This window comes from Bos javanicus, chromosome 21 (genome assembly GCF_032452875.1).
Source record: "Bos javanicus breed banteng chromosome 21, ARS-OSU_banteng_1.0, whole genome shotgun sequence".
NCBI classification, from domain to species: domain Eukaryota; kingdom Metazoa; phylum Chordata; class Mammalia; order Artiodactyla; family Bovidae; genus Bos; species Bos javanicus.
The window spans coordinates 15400013-15412684 of NC_083888.1; the positions used below are offsets into that span (position 1 = coordinate 15400013).

General features: G+C 45.5%; 1 protein-coding gene across 5 annotated transcripts in view; it reads right to left on the bottom strand.

Annotated features, from left to right (window-relative positions):
• Positions 1-1263: 1263 nt before the first annotated feature.
• Positions 1264-12672, bottom strand: part of SV2B (synaptic vesicle glycoprotein 2B) — a 258548-nt gene continuing 247139 nt past the window's right edge. For all 5 annotated transcript variants that reach the window (XM_061394311.1, XM_061394313.1, XM_061394308.1 and 2 more), the window contains 2 exons: positions 8885-9044; positions 1264-4319 (listed from right to left, as the gene is read on the bottom strand). In XM_061394311.1, coding sequence (XP_061250295.1) covers positions 4136-4319; positions 8885-9044 — 344 coding nt within the window. In that variant the 3' untranslated portion in view covers positions 1264-4135. The remainder of the gene's footprint in view (positions 4320-8884; positions 9045-12672) is intronic.

Genomic DNA, 12672 nt, shown 5'->3' on the forward strand with positions numbered 1-12672 from the left:
TCAGTACAATAGAACTTCTCCAACAAATCAAATTGGCAAATTGTTGATACTGCTCTAAATATGATCCAAGGACTGAGGCCATCTAAGGACTTTTGACCACCTGGGAGTTGGTCAAAAACGCAAATTCTCAGATCCCACCCCAGATGGGGTGGGGCTCAGCAGTGTGAGTTTTAACTGCCACCCGTCCCTTCCCCCCACCACCCCCAGGTGATTCTGACACATGCTAAGGTTTAAGAAGCATTATCCACCTCTCCCTTCTCTTTTTCTCCCTTAGTGCCAAGATTCAATTTGGAGGACACGTGGCAATGTTTCCAGGTAAAGGTGGCATTTCCCAGCCTCCCCTGCAGCGAAGGGAAGTCCATGACATACTTGTGGAAACCACCAGAAAGGGCATCTGGGACAGCAGGTCCAAGAAAGGCTGCCTCAGCTGGGAAGTGTGGCCCCTTCGCCTATTGCCTTTCCTTGTGCTTCCCACCGAATTGTGGGTGTGAGGGCCGGTGCTCCAACAGCTATCTCAGTCAATGAGGCAGCTTTGATGATGGAAACAGCACTGAAAACTGAGCAGCTGAAAGGCAGAAGTCTGTTCCTAATAATCAGATTACAAAGCAGCCACACTGGCCATGGCTTTCAGTTCTGCATCCCCAGAATTGAGTGTGGAGACTGGCACACAGTAGGGGCTCAGTAAGGATTTGTTGAATAAACAAAATGAATGACTGAATGCATGCTTGCTCAGTCACTCAGTTATGGCCAACTCTTTGCAACCCCGTGGACTGTAGCCCGCCAGGCTCCTCTTTCCATGGAATTTTCCAGGCAAGAATACTGGCTCGGGTTGCCATTTCCTTCTCCAGGCGATCTTACGGATCTTATCGACCCAGGGTTGGAGCCTGTGTGTCCATGACTATACTCTAAACCCTTTCATGTTTATACTGGTCCTTCCACTTTTTCTAGGTAAAGCAATCAAGTGGACTTTCAGTGAATAGTTCCCAGGTAAGTGTTGGTCATATTTTCCCATTCCTCGAAGACTATGGGAGACTCTGTAGTAATATCAGTGAGCAACTGGTCCAGAACTAGATCAACTTGCAACCCACTTGTAACCACTGCAAGCACTACGTGTCACCTTGGTCACATCATTTAAGCTCTCAAGGTCCCCACAGGCAGCATAAGAAGGAAATGATTGTCAGCATCCCGTCAGCACATCCAGTCAAAGATTCCAGAAGAGACTTCAGAGTCTAGAAATAATCTTTAGTCTCAGTTCTTTAAGGCTTGATTACAATTACTTTTATTATTATTTTTAATGAACTAATACAAGGGGCCAGGAAACCCTGGGAAAGAGATTATTTATTACATGACCTCAGGGTCGTGCGCTATAAACGTCACAAGTAGGCACACCCCTTTCACTATTTATTTCCAGTAAAACAAAGGATCGAGAAATCAGCATCAAGAGATGACACAGTACAGCTGAGACCATTAAAAGCAACTCCTCCCAAACTGGGCATCATAAAAGTACATCATGAACTGCGAACAGATTTGCTCAACGAGGGACAGCTCATCCTTCTGATTCTCCACGAATGCCATAGGGAGTTTCTCAGGGTAGAATGTGAAATGAAGAAGAAGCGCCTGGCCAGGAATGCTGTACATTATTCCCCAATGACCTGCCAAAGGGACTATTTTTAAAGATGCATTTATCTCAGCAGGAGTGACAGCATTTAAGAAGTGGCCAGGTCCCAGTGCCAGACAATCTTGCGTGGGAAAAGTCTGCAGAGCATGACTGTACCTCTACAAAGGCCTTGGTGATGGATGGGATGCGAATTGCCCTTGGTTGGCTAGATGGTTGGTGTATGGAGCCATAAGGATAATGCAGAAGTGAAAACTTGGGAATCAAACGGAGTTTACCCCAAATCGTCACAGCCATCCCAACACTCAAAAAAGAATCAGGCTTTAGATTTACAAGATCCATCCTAACTAGAAATGCAGGCTTTTGCTGCCTTAAAAATTTCTTAAGCAGTAACTAACTGTTCATCAAATTGTACTATCCCACTGAAAAATCATGTTATAAGGGAGGTAGTAATCCCAATTTACACCGTTCTCTTTTATGAACCTAGCCAGTGTATTTTGTATCACAAGCAAGTATATTACAGCTATGTTACATTGATTCTCTTATTATTGATGTAGCACTGATGTTAGGTAACTCCTGTAACAAACTGAGAGAAACACTAATACACAATGATACATTTACACATCTGGGGGAGTCAGGATATCAAACCAAAGTCGATGAGTCTTCCTTCCCTGCACAGAAAAAAAAAAAATGGTGATCCAATTATCAGTGGACGAGAGAAGCAAAGAAAACCTTTTCATCATTAAAACTGATCGCAGATCCAGGATAGAGAGGTGCCAGGAATTTACTCTTTCTCCTCTCCACCTTCTATCCCAGAGTATAACCAAAGGATGGCTGGAAGCTATCACGGGGCCTAAGTGTGTCTCCAAAACAGAAAATACACTCAATGCTGCCATCTTTATTCTTCTTTAAATTTTTGAGGTTTCTGGTAGCAAAAGCCTGGCACTTTATAGAATTGAAAGCATCACAGATCAAAGGGCTAGTTCTTGCAGACTGACATCCATCTGGCCTCAGGGTTCACCTCCAGGACCCAGGGCTTATAGCTCACAGTCCCTTCCACGAAAGACGGTTCTGATGGGTGAAACAGTTGTTCTTTTTCCATGGATTCAAGACTTCAATCTATTACTGACCTTTGCCGAAGCAGTTTGTCCTGAGTTCCTCACCCCACCCCCACCCCACTCCCATTCACGTTTCATGCTAGACCTCAGGAAAGTGTTCCTTGTGAGGACTGAAGAAAAACAGATATGACAACCCCTGCGCTCCCCAACTCCCATGCCAATGTCTGCTTCAAAAAGAAGCAGAACTGAGACACACAGAGTAGATTTCCATGGGTCTGACCATTATAATAAACACGGTCGTGTCTCACTGCCAAGTCTATACTTTGAAGGCCTGCGGCTGCCTTTCCCCACCCCACCCTCCATCCCCCATGCCCACCACATCTCATTCCTGCCTACAAAGACGATGGCAGGAGCCACGGAACACTTCCCGTGTTGCCTCTGGGGGAGCAGGCACGTCAAATGCTAGGATGGACGATGGTGAGCTTGCGTTTCACCAGCAGTCTATGTAAGAGAGGAAATAATTCCTCCCCCACGAGAAGAAAAGAGCCAGAACGAGATGAACAGTGGAATGTGAGTTCATGAAGTGCATCCTCCTGCCAGCAAGTTAAATGGCTATAAGAAATTGTGCTTGCACTTCACTCCATCAGCCCCAATTTCCTGGGACCTCAAACACCAACTCCTCTCCAAATATGGCTAAATGCTGGCAAATATTTGCAGACACCATTTCTGCAAATGAAACCCAAAGACAATTATGTACAAAGTTAGTTTAGAGAATGCCTATGCCCTTAAGTGTTTTTGACTAGATCAAAATAGGAATAAATATTATTCTTCAATTTACCCCCTAATCATCATGGAAAACTTAGGACTCTTGGAGGGGGTGACATAGATTTCTACAGATATTGCTCAAATATTTGGTTTCCTATATCAGAGTATCTTCAATGCTATTGTGCCAATTTTCAAATGGAAACTATGAGAAGTAACACTTTAACTGCAAAAATATATGTATCATATGTACTTCAGAATTCAGATGATGACTCAACTTCCCCACCAAGTCCATTTGTTAAGTCCTTGGGCTCCGAGGAACTTTACGGAGGAACGTGAGTGTTTCTCAAGTTCATTTTGAAATGCAAGAAAGTCCTTGTACCTTACTTGCAGAAATACACACCCCTTGCTTAGTGTGTGCTCCCACTGGGGGGTGCTCTCCTCCTTGGGCTGGGGACACTAGAAGCCAAGCATGGAGTTCTGAGATTCTACGGGAGGACAGCTCAGGAAACCCCCAAATCAGTCACCTGAGTTACAAACATACAGACAGCAGAAATGGGTGCTAAGCTAGGGGTCACAAGTTCAACTTTTCCTCCTGCGCTATCCAGGTGTCCACCAGACAGTGACAGACAGGAATTGAGGGCACCGCTGAGGTTCCCAGACGGGGTTCTTCCAACACTTCCTTTCCCTGGTAGGTGGTTCACATCAGGACCTGTTCTCGAGTCTCTGGCAGTCGAAGAGCAATCAGGCCACCCCCAACGAGAGAAGTGGCCGCCAGAAGGATGGGGACCACTTTGGTGATCCCAACGAAAGAAGCGAAGATGGTGTTTCCCAGGATGGCGCCAAATTTGCATAATCCGTTGAGGATGCCAAAGGCTGTTGCCCTGTAAAAGAAGGAGAAAGTAAACCATTCTGAAGGATACAAACTAGACCGCCTTAGATGTGTGGGACTGGGTTCTTTCTTTCCCTTGCTAAAGAAGTAGAGAGCAGCCTGGACGGGAGGAAGTCTGGGGGAGAATGGATGCATGTGTAAGTATTGCTGAGTCCCCTCGCTGTTCACCTGCAACTACAACATTGCTTTCTAATCAACACATTCTTTTCTACCACAACACGAAATAAAAAGCTTTTTCAAAAAAAATAAAAAATAAAAACCCTGTCGGAGTGAATCCCTCAAGCAAATAATAATAAGAAGAAGAAGAATAAAGAAGTATAGTGAAGGTGTGGGAGGGAATTTTTTCCCCTAAATATCAAAGTAACACATTCTTATTTTAGCCTAATTTGGCAATACAGAATAACATAAAGATGCAAGAATTTGTAACTTCACCACTGCAAGGAATCACCATTATTAACATTTTGGAGTATTTCCTTCCAACTTGAGTTATTCACAGGCTTCCCAGGTGGCGCTAGTGGTAAAGAACCCACCCGTCAATGCAGGAGACATAAGAGAGGCAGGTTTGATCTCTGGATCAGGAAGATCCCCTGGAGGAGGGCATAGAAACCCACTCCAGCGTCCTTGCCTGGAGAATCCCATGGACAGAGGAGCCTGGCAGGCCGCTTCCATGGGGGTCACAAAGAGTCAAACACGACTGAAGCAACTTAGCCTGCACACAAGTACCTGAGTATTGTGACATATTGCAAGAATGAAAAAGGATGAAGCAGAAAGTGTAAGTGTTCCCCATTAATAACTCCTCTACCTTCTTGAGGCAAAAACAGTTCTGCCTAAATAGCAGATCTCCAGATATAAGACTCTATTTCCCAGACTCCTGTGCTTCTGAGCTTAGCCATGTGAGTAAGTTGAAGCCAATGGGATATAAGTACAAGTGGCAGTTTCTGAGAAACTTCCTTAAGAGACGTCAAGAGTGGTCTTTTCCAACTGCATAGCACAGGGAACTCTGGTCAATGTCATGTGGCCATCTCGATGGGAGGGGCATTTGGGGGAGAATGGATACATGTAAATGAATAGCTGAGTCCCTCTGCTATTCACTTGAAACTATCTCAGCATTGCTAATTGGCTATGTGCTGTGTGCTTAGTTGCTCAGTCATGTTCGACTCTTTGTGACCCCATGGACTGTAGCCGGCCAGGCTCCTCTGTCCATGGGATTCTCCAGGCAAGAATACTGGAGTGGGTTGCCACGCCCTTCTCCAGGGATCCTCCAGGGGATCTTCCCAACCCAAGGATCAAACCCAGGTCTCCCACATTGCAGGCAGGCCCTTTACTGACTGAGCTATCAGGGAGGCCCAATAATACTGGAGTGGGTATCAGATCAGATCAGTCACTCAGTCGTGTCCGACTCTTTGCGACCCCATGAATCGCAGCACGCCAGGCCTCCCTGTCCATCACCAACTCCCGGAGTTCACTGAGACTCACGTCCATCGAGTCAGTGATGCCATCCAGCCATCTCATCCTCTGTCATCCCCTTCTCCTCCTGCCCCCAATCCCTCCCAGCATCAGTCTTTTCCAATGAGTCAACTCTTCACATGAGGTGGCCAAAGTACTGGAGTTTCAGCTTTAGCATCATTCCTTCCAAAGAAATCTCAGGGCTGATCTCCTTCACAATGGACTGGTTGGATCTCCTTGTAGTCCAAGGGACTCTCAAGAGTCTTCTCCAACACCACAGTTCAAAAGCATCAATTCTTCGGTGCTCAGCCTTCTTCACAGTCCAACTCTCACATCCATACATGACCATAGGAAAAACCACTCCAAAATAAAATAAAAAGTTTTGTTTTGTTTTATTTTTAAAGAGTCCTTTTTCCTTCCATCTTGCTTCCTGGAGTGTAGACGGTCTCACTGCAGACCATGACTGAGGTCATGAAAGAGGAAGAAACAAGATAAAAAGAGCCCTCAGTTCCTATCGGAATTCCTACGTCTGTCTTATTAATATCTGGAGTCTCTCACTCATGGCAGAACCTAATCCTAAATGGTATTAACCACACTTCCCAGTGATAACTACTGTTAACCATCAATTGTCTTCTGACTCCATTTATGTATACAGGCAATACTCTAAGCACTATTGGAATTTTCCAGGTAAGAATACTGGATTGGGTTGCCATTTCCTTCTCCAGGGGATCTCCCCAACCCAGGGATTGAACCCTTGACTTGCGCGTCTCCTGAATTGGTTGTCTTTCAGTCGTTCAGTCGTGTCTGACTCTTTGCGACCTCATGAACTGCAGTACCCCAGGCTTTCCTGTCCTTCACCACCTCCTGGAGTTTGCTCAAATTCATGGTGATTGAGTCAGTGATGCCATCCAACCATCTCATCCTCTGTTGTCCCCTCTCCTCCTGCCTTCACTCTTTCCCAGCATCAGGGTCTTTTCCAATAAGATGGCTCTCTACATCAGGTGGCCAAAGTACTGGAGCTTCTGTTTCAGCATCAGTCCTTCCAATGAATATTCAGGGTTAATTTCCTTCAGGATCAATCGGTCGTATGTCCTTGCAATCCAAGGGACTCTCAAGAGTCTTCTCTAACACCACAGTTCAAAAGCATCAATTGATGCTTCAGCGCTCAGCCTTTATTATGGTCCAATTCTCACATCCATATGTGACTACTGGAAAAACTATAGCTTTGACTATACAGACCTTCGTCACCAAAGCAATGTCTCTGATTTTTAATATGCTATCTAGGTTTGTCATAGCTTTCTTTACAAGTCACTAAGCCACCTTAGAAGCCCATGTTCTGAGCACTAGTCCGCCCCAAATTAAGTAAACTGTCTGTATTTCATACCACAAGTTTATAAAGAATATATATATTTTTACTTTAAATTCTTTTTACATTTTTTCTGTAATCATACCACACTTTATCTTTATCCATTTTTGCCAACTCCAACCCCAGTCTTTTTGTTTTCAGAATTTTTTGGATATTTTCATATGTGTATTTCTCCAAATAAACTTTACAGTCATTTTTTTCGAGTTTCCCAGGGTGGGAAAAAAAAAATCTCATAGAGTTGTGAATGAATGCTTCAAAAGCTGAAAAATACTTAACATTTTTGTGAGGTTAAATCTTCTTAGATACATATTGACATATATTTAAGTTTTATTTTATATCTCTCAGTAAAGTTTTATGATTTCTTCACATAAGCTTTTCAGTTTTCTCATCAAATGGATTCTAAAATATTCTATGATTTCTTCCATTATTAATGAATTTCATTTTATTTTTAATATTTGATCTTTTTGAAGATCTATAAATTCTTATGTCAGTTTTATTATTGACCATTTTACCAAATTATTTTATTGTTTCTATTACTCTCTTTGTTTAATTCCCTTAGGTTCCCTGGATTTAAAACCACATATCACTGAAACAGTAACTTTCCACCTCTTATTTTTTGTAATAGAAGTTCTTTGATTAACAGAAGAGGTTTCAAATACAGTATTCTGTGCTTTTCCATAGCTATCTGTAATCCAATACCTCTGTCGTCAATCTTGGGAATATCATTATTTTCTGCAGAATTGCATTTACTTGCCTTCCACACCACTTCACACTTATTTCTGGCCCAAGAGCCACTCACATGCAGTCCTGAAAAATCCCCCCTCCACATACTATGAATCCATTTAAAATACGGAGAAAGTGACATGGAACAATCTCCAAAATATATGCCTGTGAGAATAAAGCATGGCATAGAATGTTAGCATGTTCTCATCTTGGTTTTAAAGGGTGGGATGGTAACATACACACAGAGATGGTAGCAAAACACACAAACACATACACACACAAACACATACACACATGCATTCCCATTCATGCAAAGAATATTTCTAACAAGTACACGAGAAACTGGTAGCAATTGCTGCTTCTGAGAGCGGAACTAGCAGCCTATGGTGGAAGAAAGATTGAACTTTTCATTGTAAATCTTGTTTTTTCACTGTCTGATTTTACACTGTCTGTGTAACTTATCTATTAAATAAAGAAAAAATCCACAGAAGAAAAAAATTCCCCCTCCATGAGAAGAAACTACCTGCTAAGCAATGGGCCTTGACTCTATGCCTTTAAATCAGACCTCTTCCTAAAGAGTGTGCATGAAAGAAAATAAACGCTGCGCGTTCCTGCCATATTCTCTGCAAATCCTAACCATCGTGCCTCATGCCACCTTTATTTCTGCTCCACACTTTGTCTGTCCAGCTTGTCCCCTGTCTCCTTCATGTCCCACTGGCAGGCCTGTTCTCACCTCCCTTTGGGTGGCACATACATAGGTTTGGCCCTGGCTCCTCTCTCCTGGACAAGGTTTGCCCTGGTCCTTTACATCTTGCCATCCAACCCACTCTATCAAGCCTTAGCCTTCCCAAGCCCAGGCCTATGCCAGCCTCTGGGCAAGAAAAACTCAACAACCCAAGAGACATTTGGTCCATTGAACTCCAAGAAGACCAAGACGGCCGCGGTGGAGGATCTCGGGGCAGGCTGACTCCTAGCTAAAGAAGCCCAAGCAAGTCCCAAGGGAAGCACAGGGAGGAGCTGACCTCTGATTGGTGGGATACAGCTCCACTGTGATCACATCCAGCGCGTTCCAGGCGGCAATGCTGGTCCCGCAGAACAGGCACTGCCAGCCGATCATCGCAGACTCACTGTTGCCGAAAAACAGGAAGAAGCAGCAGACGGCCGAGATGAGCATGGAGCCACCTGCCCAGGGAGATCAGAGGAGAAAGAAACATGAAACCCAAGTCAGACAACACCTGCAAAAGCAGGTTCATCTCCACACACAGAGAACACAGCTTGGACCCCCACATGGCACCCCAGCCATGGAATTAGAGCCTTCTGCATGGGTCATGTCACCAGAATGAGCCCCCAGGAAGGATTTCGAGATTCTCCCTCCCTAGTACTGTCCAGTGGTCATGTATGGATGTGAGAGTTGGACTGTGAAGAAAGCTGAGCACCAAAGAATTGATGCTTTTGAACTGTGGTGTTGGAGAAGACTCTTGAGAGTCCCTTGGACTGCAAGGAGATCCAACCAGTCCACCCTAAAGGAGATCAGTCCTGGGTGTTTATTGGAAGGACTGATGTTGAAGCTGAAACTCTGATACTTTGGCCACCTGATGCAAAGGGCTGACTCATTTGAAAAGACCCTGATGCTGGGAAAGATTGAGGGCAGAAGGAGAAGGGGACAACAGAGGATGAGATGGTTGGATGGCATCACCGACTCTATGGACATGGGTTTGGGTGGACTCCAGGAGTTGGTGACGGACAGGGAGGCCTGGCGTGCTGCGGTTCATGGGGTCATGAAGAGTCGGACACGACTGAGCGACTGAACTGAACTGAACTGAGTACTGTCCAGCCCAGAGTAACTGAAGACAAGGCAGAGAGGGTGGATATTAGTTTAGAAACTATTATATGCCAGACTTCCTAAGGTGCCTGAAATTCATCAATGTCAGAAGACTCCATTCTTGGGACTTCCTCGATGGCTCAGTGGTAACGAATCTGCCTGCCAATGCAGGAGGCACGGATTCAGTCCCTGATCCCAGGAAGCTCCCACAGGCCACAGGGCAACTGAGGCCCTGCTCCAGAGCCCCTGGGAGCCACAAATACTGAAGCCTGTTGCCCTAGAGCCCGTGCTCCACAACAAGAGGGGAGCTCCCCCTCGCCGCACCTAGAGACAAGCCGGCATGGCAACGAAGACCCAGTACAGCCAAAAATAAATAAATAAATGAAAAAATTTTTAAACCCAGGACTCCCACATTGCAGGCAGATTCTTTACCAGCTGAGCCAGCAGTATAAGTGAAAGTCGCTCAGTCTTGTCCGACTCTTTGCAACCCCATAGACTGTCCATGGAATTCTCCAGGCCAGAATACTGGAGTGGGTAGCCTTTGCCTTCTCCCAGAGATTTTTCCAACCCAGCCACCAGGGAAGCCCCTTAATTTTTAACTGAAGGATAATTACTTTACAATATAGTGACAGTTTCTGCCACACATCAACACGAATCAGCCACAAGCATACGTATGTCCTCTCCCTCTTAAACCTCCCCCAACTTCCCTCCCCATCCCACACCTCCAGGCTGTCACAGAGCATAGGCAATCATCTTTTTTTTAAGACTCCATTCTTACGGAGCTCAAGTTCAACTGGACACGGGTTACAGAAGAACACCTGATCAAGAGCCCCGCTGCGCACTCTTATGTATACCATCTGCATCCCGGATATCTAAGCTACCCTCCTCAGCCCTGCCCTGTGCCCCAGGAAGCTAACCCCTGAGGACGGCATGCCTGCAGCTGGCTCCCTTGTCAGTTGCAGGGAGAAAGGGCTCGGGGTATTTCATGCCAGTTCCCAGCCTGCTTTATAAGCCCTTTCTGGGGCAAATGTTCCATCCCTCCAGGACTATAGTTTCTCCTGGATGCCTCCTCCTCCTTGGTTCTAGCTCTCTCTGGGTTCAGTTACTGCTGTTTTCTCCCTCTGTCCCTGGAGATAGAGCCTGCTGCCCACTGTCACTAGTATCTGGGGGTCTCATCAACCTCATCTATCCCCATAACCCTGCCCACACATTTAAATGCTGCTCCATCATACAGTCTTCACCAGAACTACCTTGGGTGAATTCCTTTTCCCACCAGGACTCTGGGTGATACAGTTAATAACAAGAGATCCCCTTGAAAGAAGGCTAAGTCGCACCCTACCCAAATTCAATACATCCAGCCCAGAAGAGCTGGGGAAGTCTTGAGTGGGTGCAAGGCAGGGATCAAGAGTATGTCAGGAAATACGGTGGGAATAGTTGGCAGAAAGGAAGAAAATAAGCAGGTCCCAACCAACCAGCTGGGAAACAGAGAGGAGTCCCCACCAGGGATCAGGAGCCTGGAGGAGGGAGTTCTTCAGGTTGCGAAGGAACCAGAATGCTGGTCTGGCCTCCCCTGCAAGTGCCTCCCTGGGTGGGGTAGGGGGGGTGCCTGTGCCTGGAGCCTCGCCATCAGACCCGGAGCCGCTGAGACTCATGCCAAACCCTGCTGACGAGCTGGGGGACGGTAACTGTCCACCTGCATTCTGCTGATTCTGGGGAAGGATAGGGCTGTGGCTGGGTAGCATGCTAACCTCTTTCCAACAGTGAGGAGAGAACTAGAGTGGGAGGAGACTGCTATCTACTGGACCACAAGTGCCCTGAGAACCGTATCGTCAACATGCATGCATTGCTCAAAGTGGCCAGCCGTGGGCTTTGGTGTACAATGTTTATTGAACACAAAATATTATCATCAAAGAAATCATAGGGAACCATTGCTGTTGTTCAGTTGCTAAGTCATATCCGACTCTTTGAGACCCCCTCCCCCCACTCGCTGGATTGTAGCCCATCAGGCTCTTCTGTCCTCCAGTATGTCCTGGAGTTTGCTCAAACTCATGTCCATTGAGTCATTGATGCCATCCAACCATCTCATCCTCTGTCCCCCTCTTCTCCTCCTGCCCTCAATCTTTCCCAGCATCAGGGTCTTTTCCAGTAAGCTGGCTTTTCACATTAGGTGGCCAAAGTACTAAAGTTTCAGCTTCAGCAACAGTCCTTCCAATAAATATTCAAGGTTAATTTCCTTTAGGATTGACTATGTTGAGTCTTCCCACTATAGATCCCCCTGGCCCCCAGTTCTTCCACTCTCATCATTAGTCCTTATTCTCCTTGTTTTGGAGAGGCCTGAGGTCAACCCCAGCTGCCCCTGTGTGATCTTGAGTCAGACACTTAACCTCCCTGAGCTGTCTCACTTTCCCCATCACAGGGTTACAGTGAAGGTTAAATATATTAATATTTACAAAATGCCTGGAACAAAATCTGACCTCTAATAAGCACTTCCTAAGTGTTAGTTCAATGAAATTTCTAGTTTATGTCTATCTCTCCAACAGATCATTTTTTCCTTAAGCACAAGGATGCTGTCTGTCTCAATTAGCATCGTATTCCCATTGCTGACCACACAGCCTGGTGGAGAACTGTCCTGGACAAATTAATGTTTATTAAACTGAATAAATGAGGAATAACAGGCTCATCAGGAAAAGTTTCTTCTCTGCTGTTAACAAGGCACAATTCTGGCCCGAAGAGGGCACAGTGGCAGAGTAAGCAGGACAAATGATGCTCCAGCAGACTTGACTGGGGGTTGTCTGAGGGTTTTGGGAAAGGCAATTTCAAAACAGATCACTCCACATCACATCGAGACATTAACTGAGTACCGGGTAGGTACTGGGCCCTGAGAATATAGCAGTTGATACTCTGTACACCAGACCTTTTTCTAAAGATACAAAAAGAACACTGTATGAGCTTTTAACAGTCTTGCTCAGAAATGAAACAGACATTAGT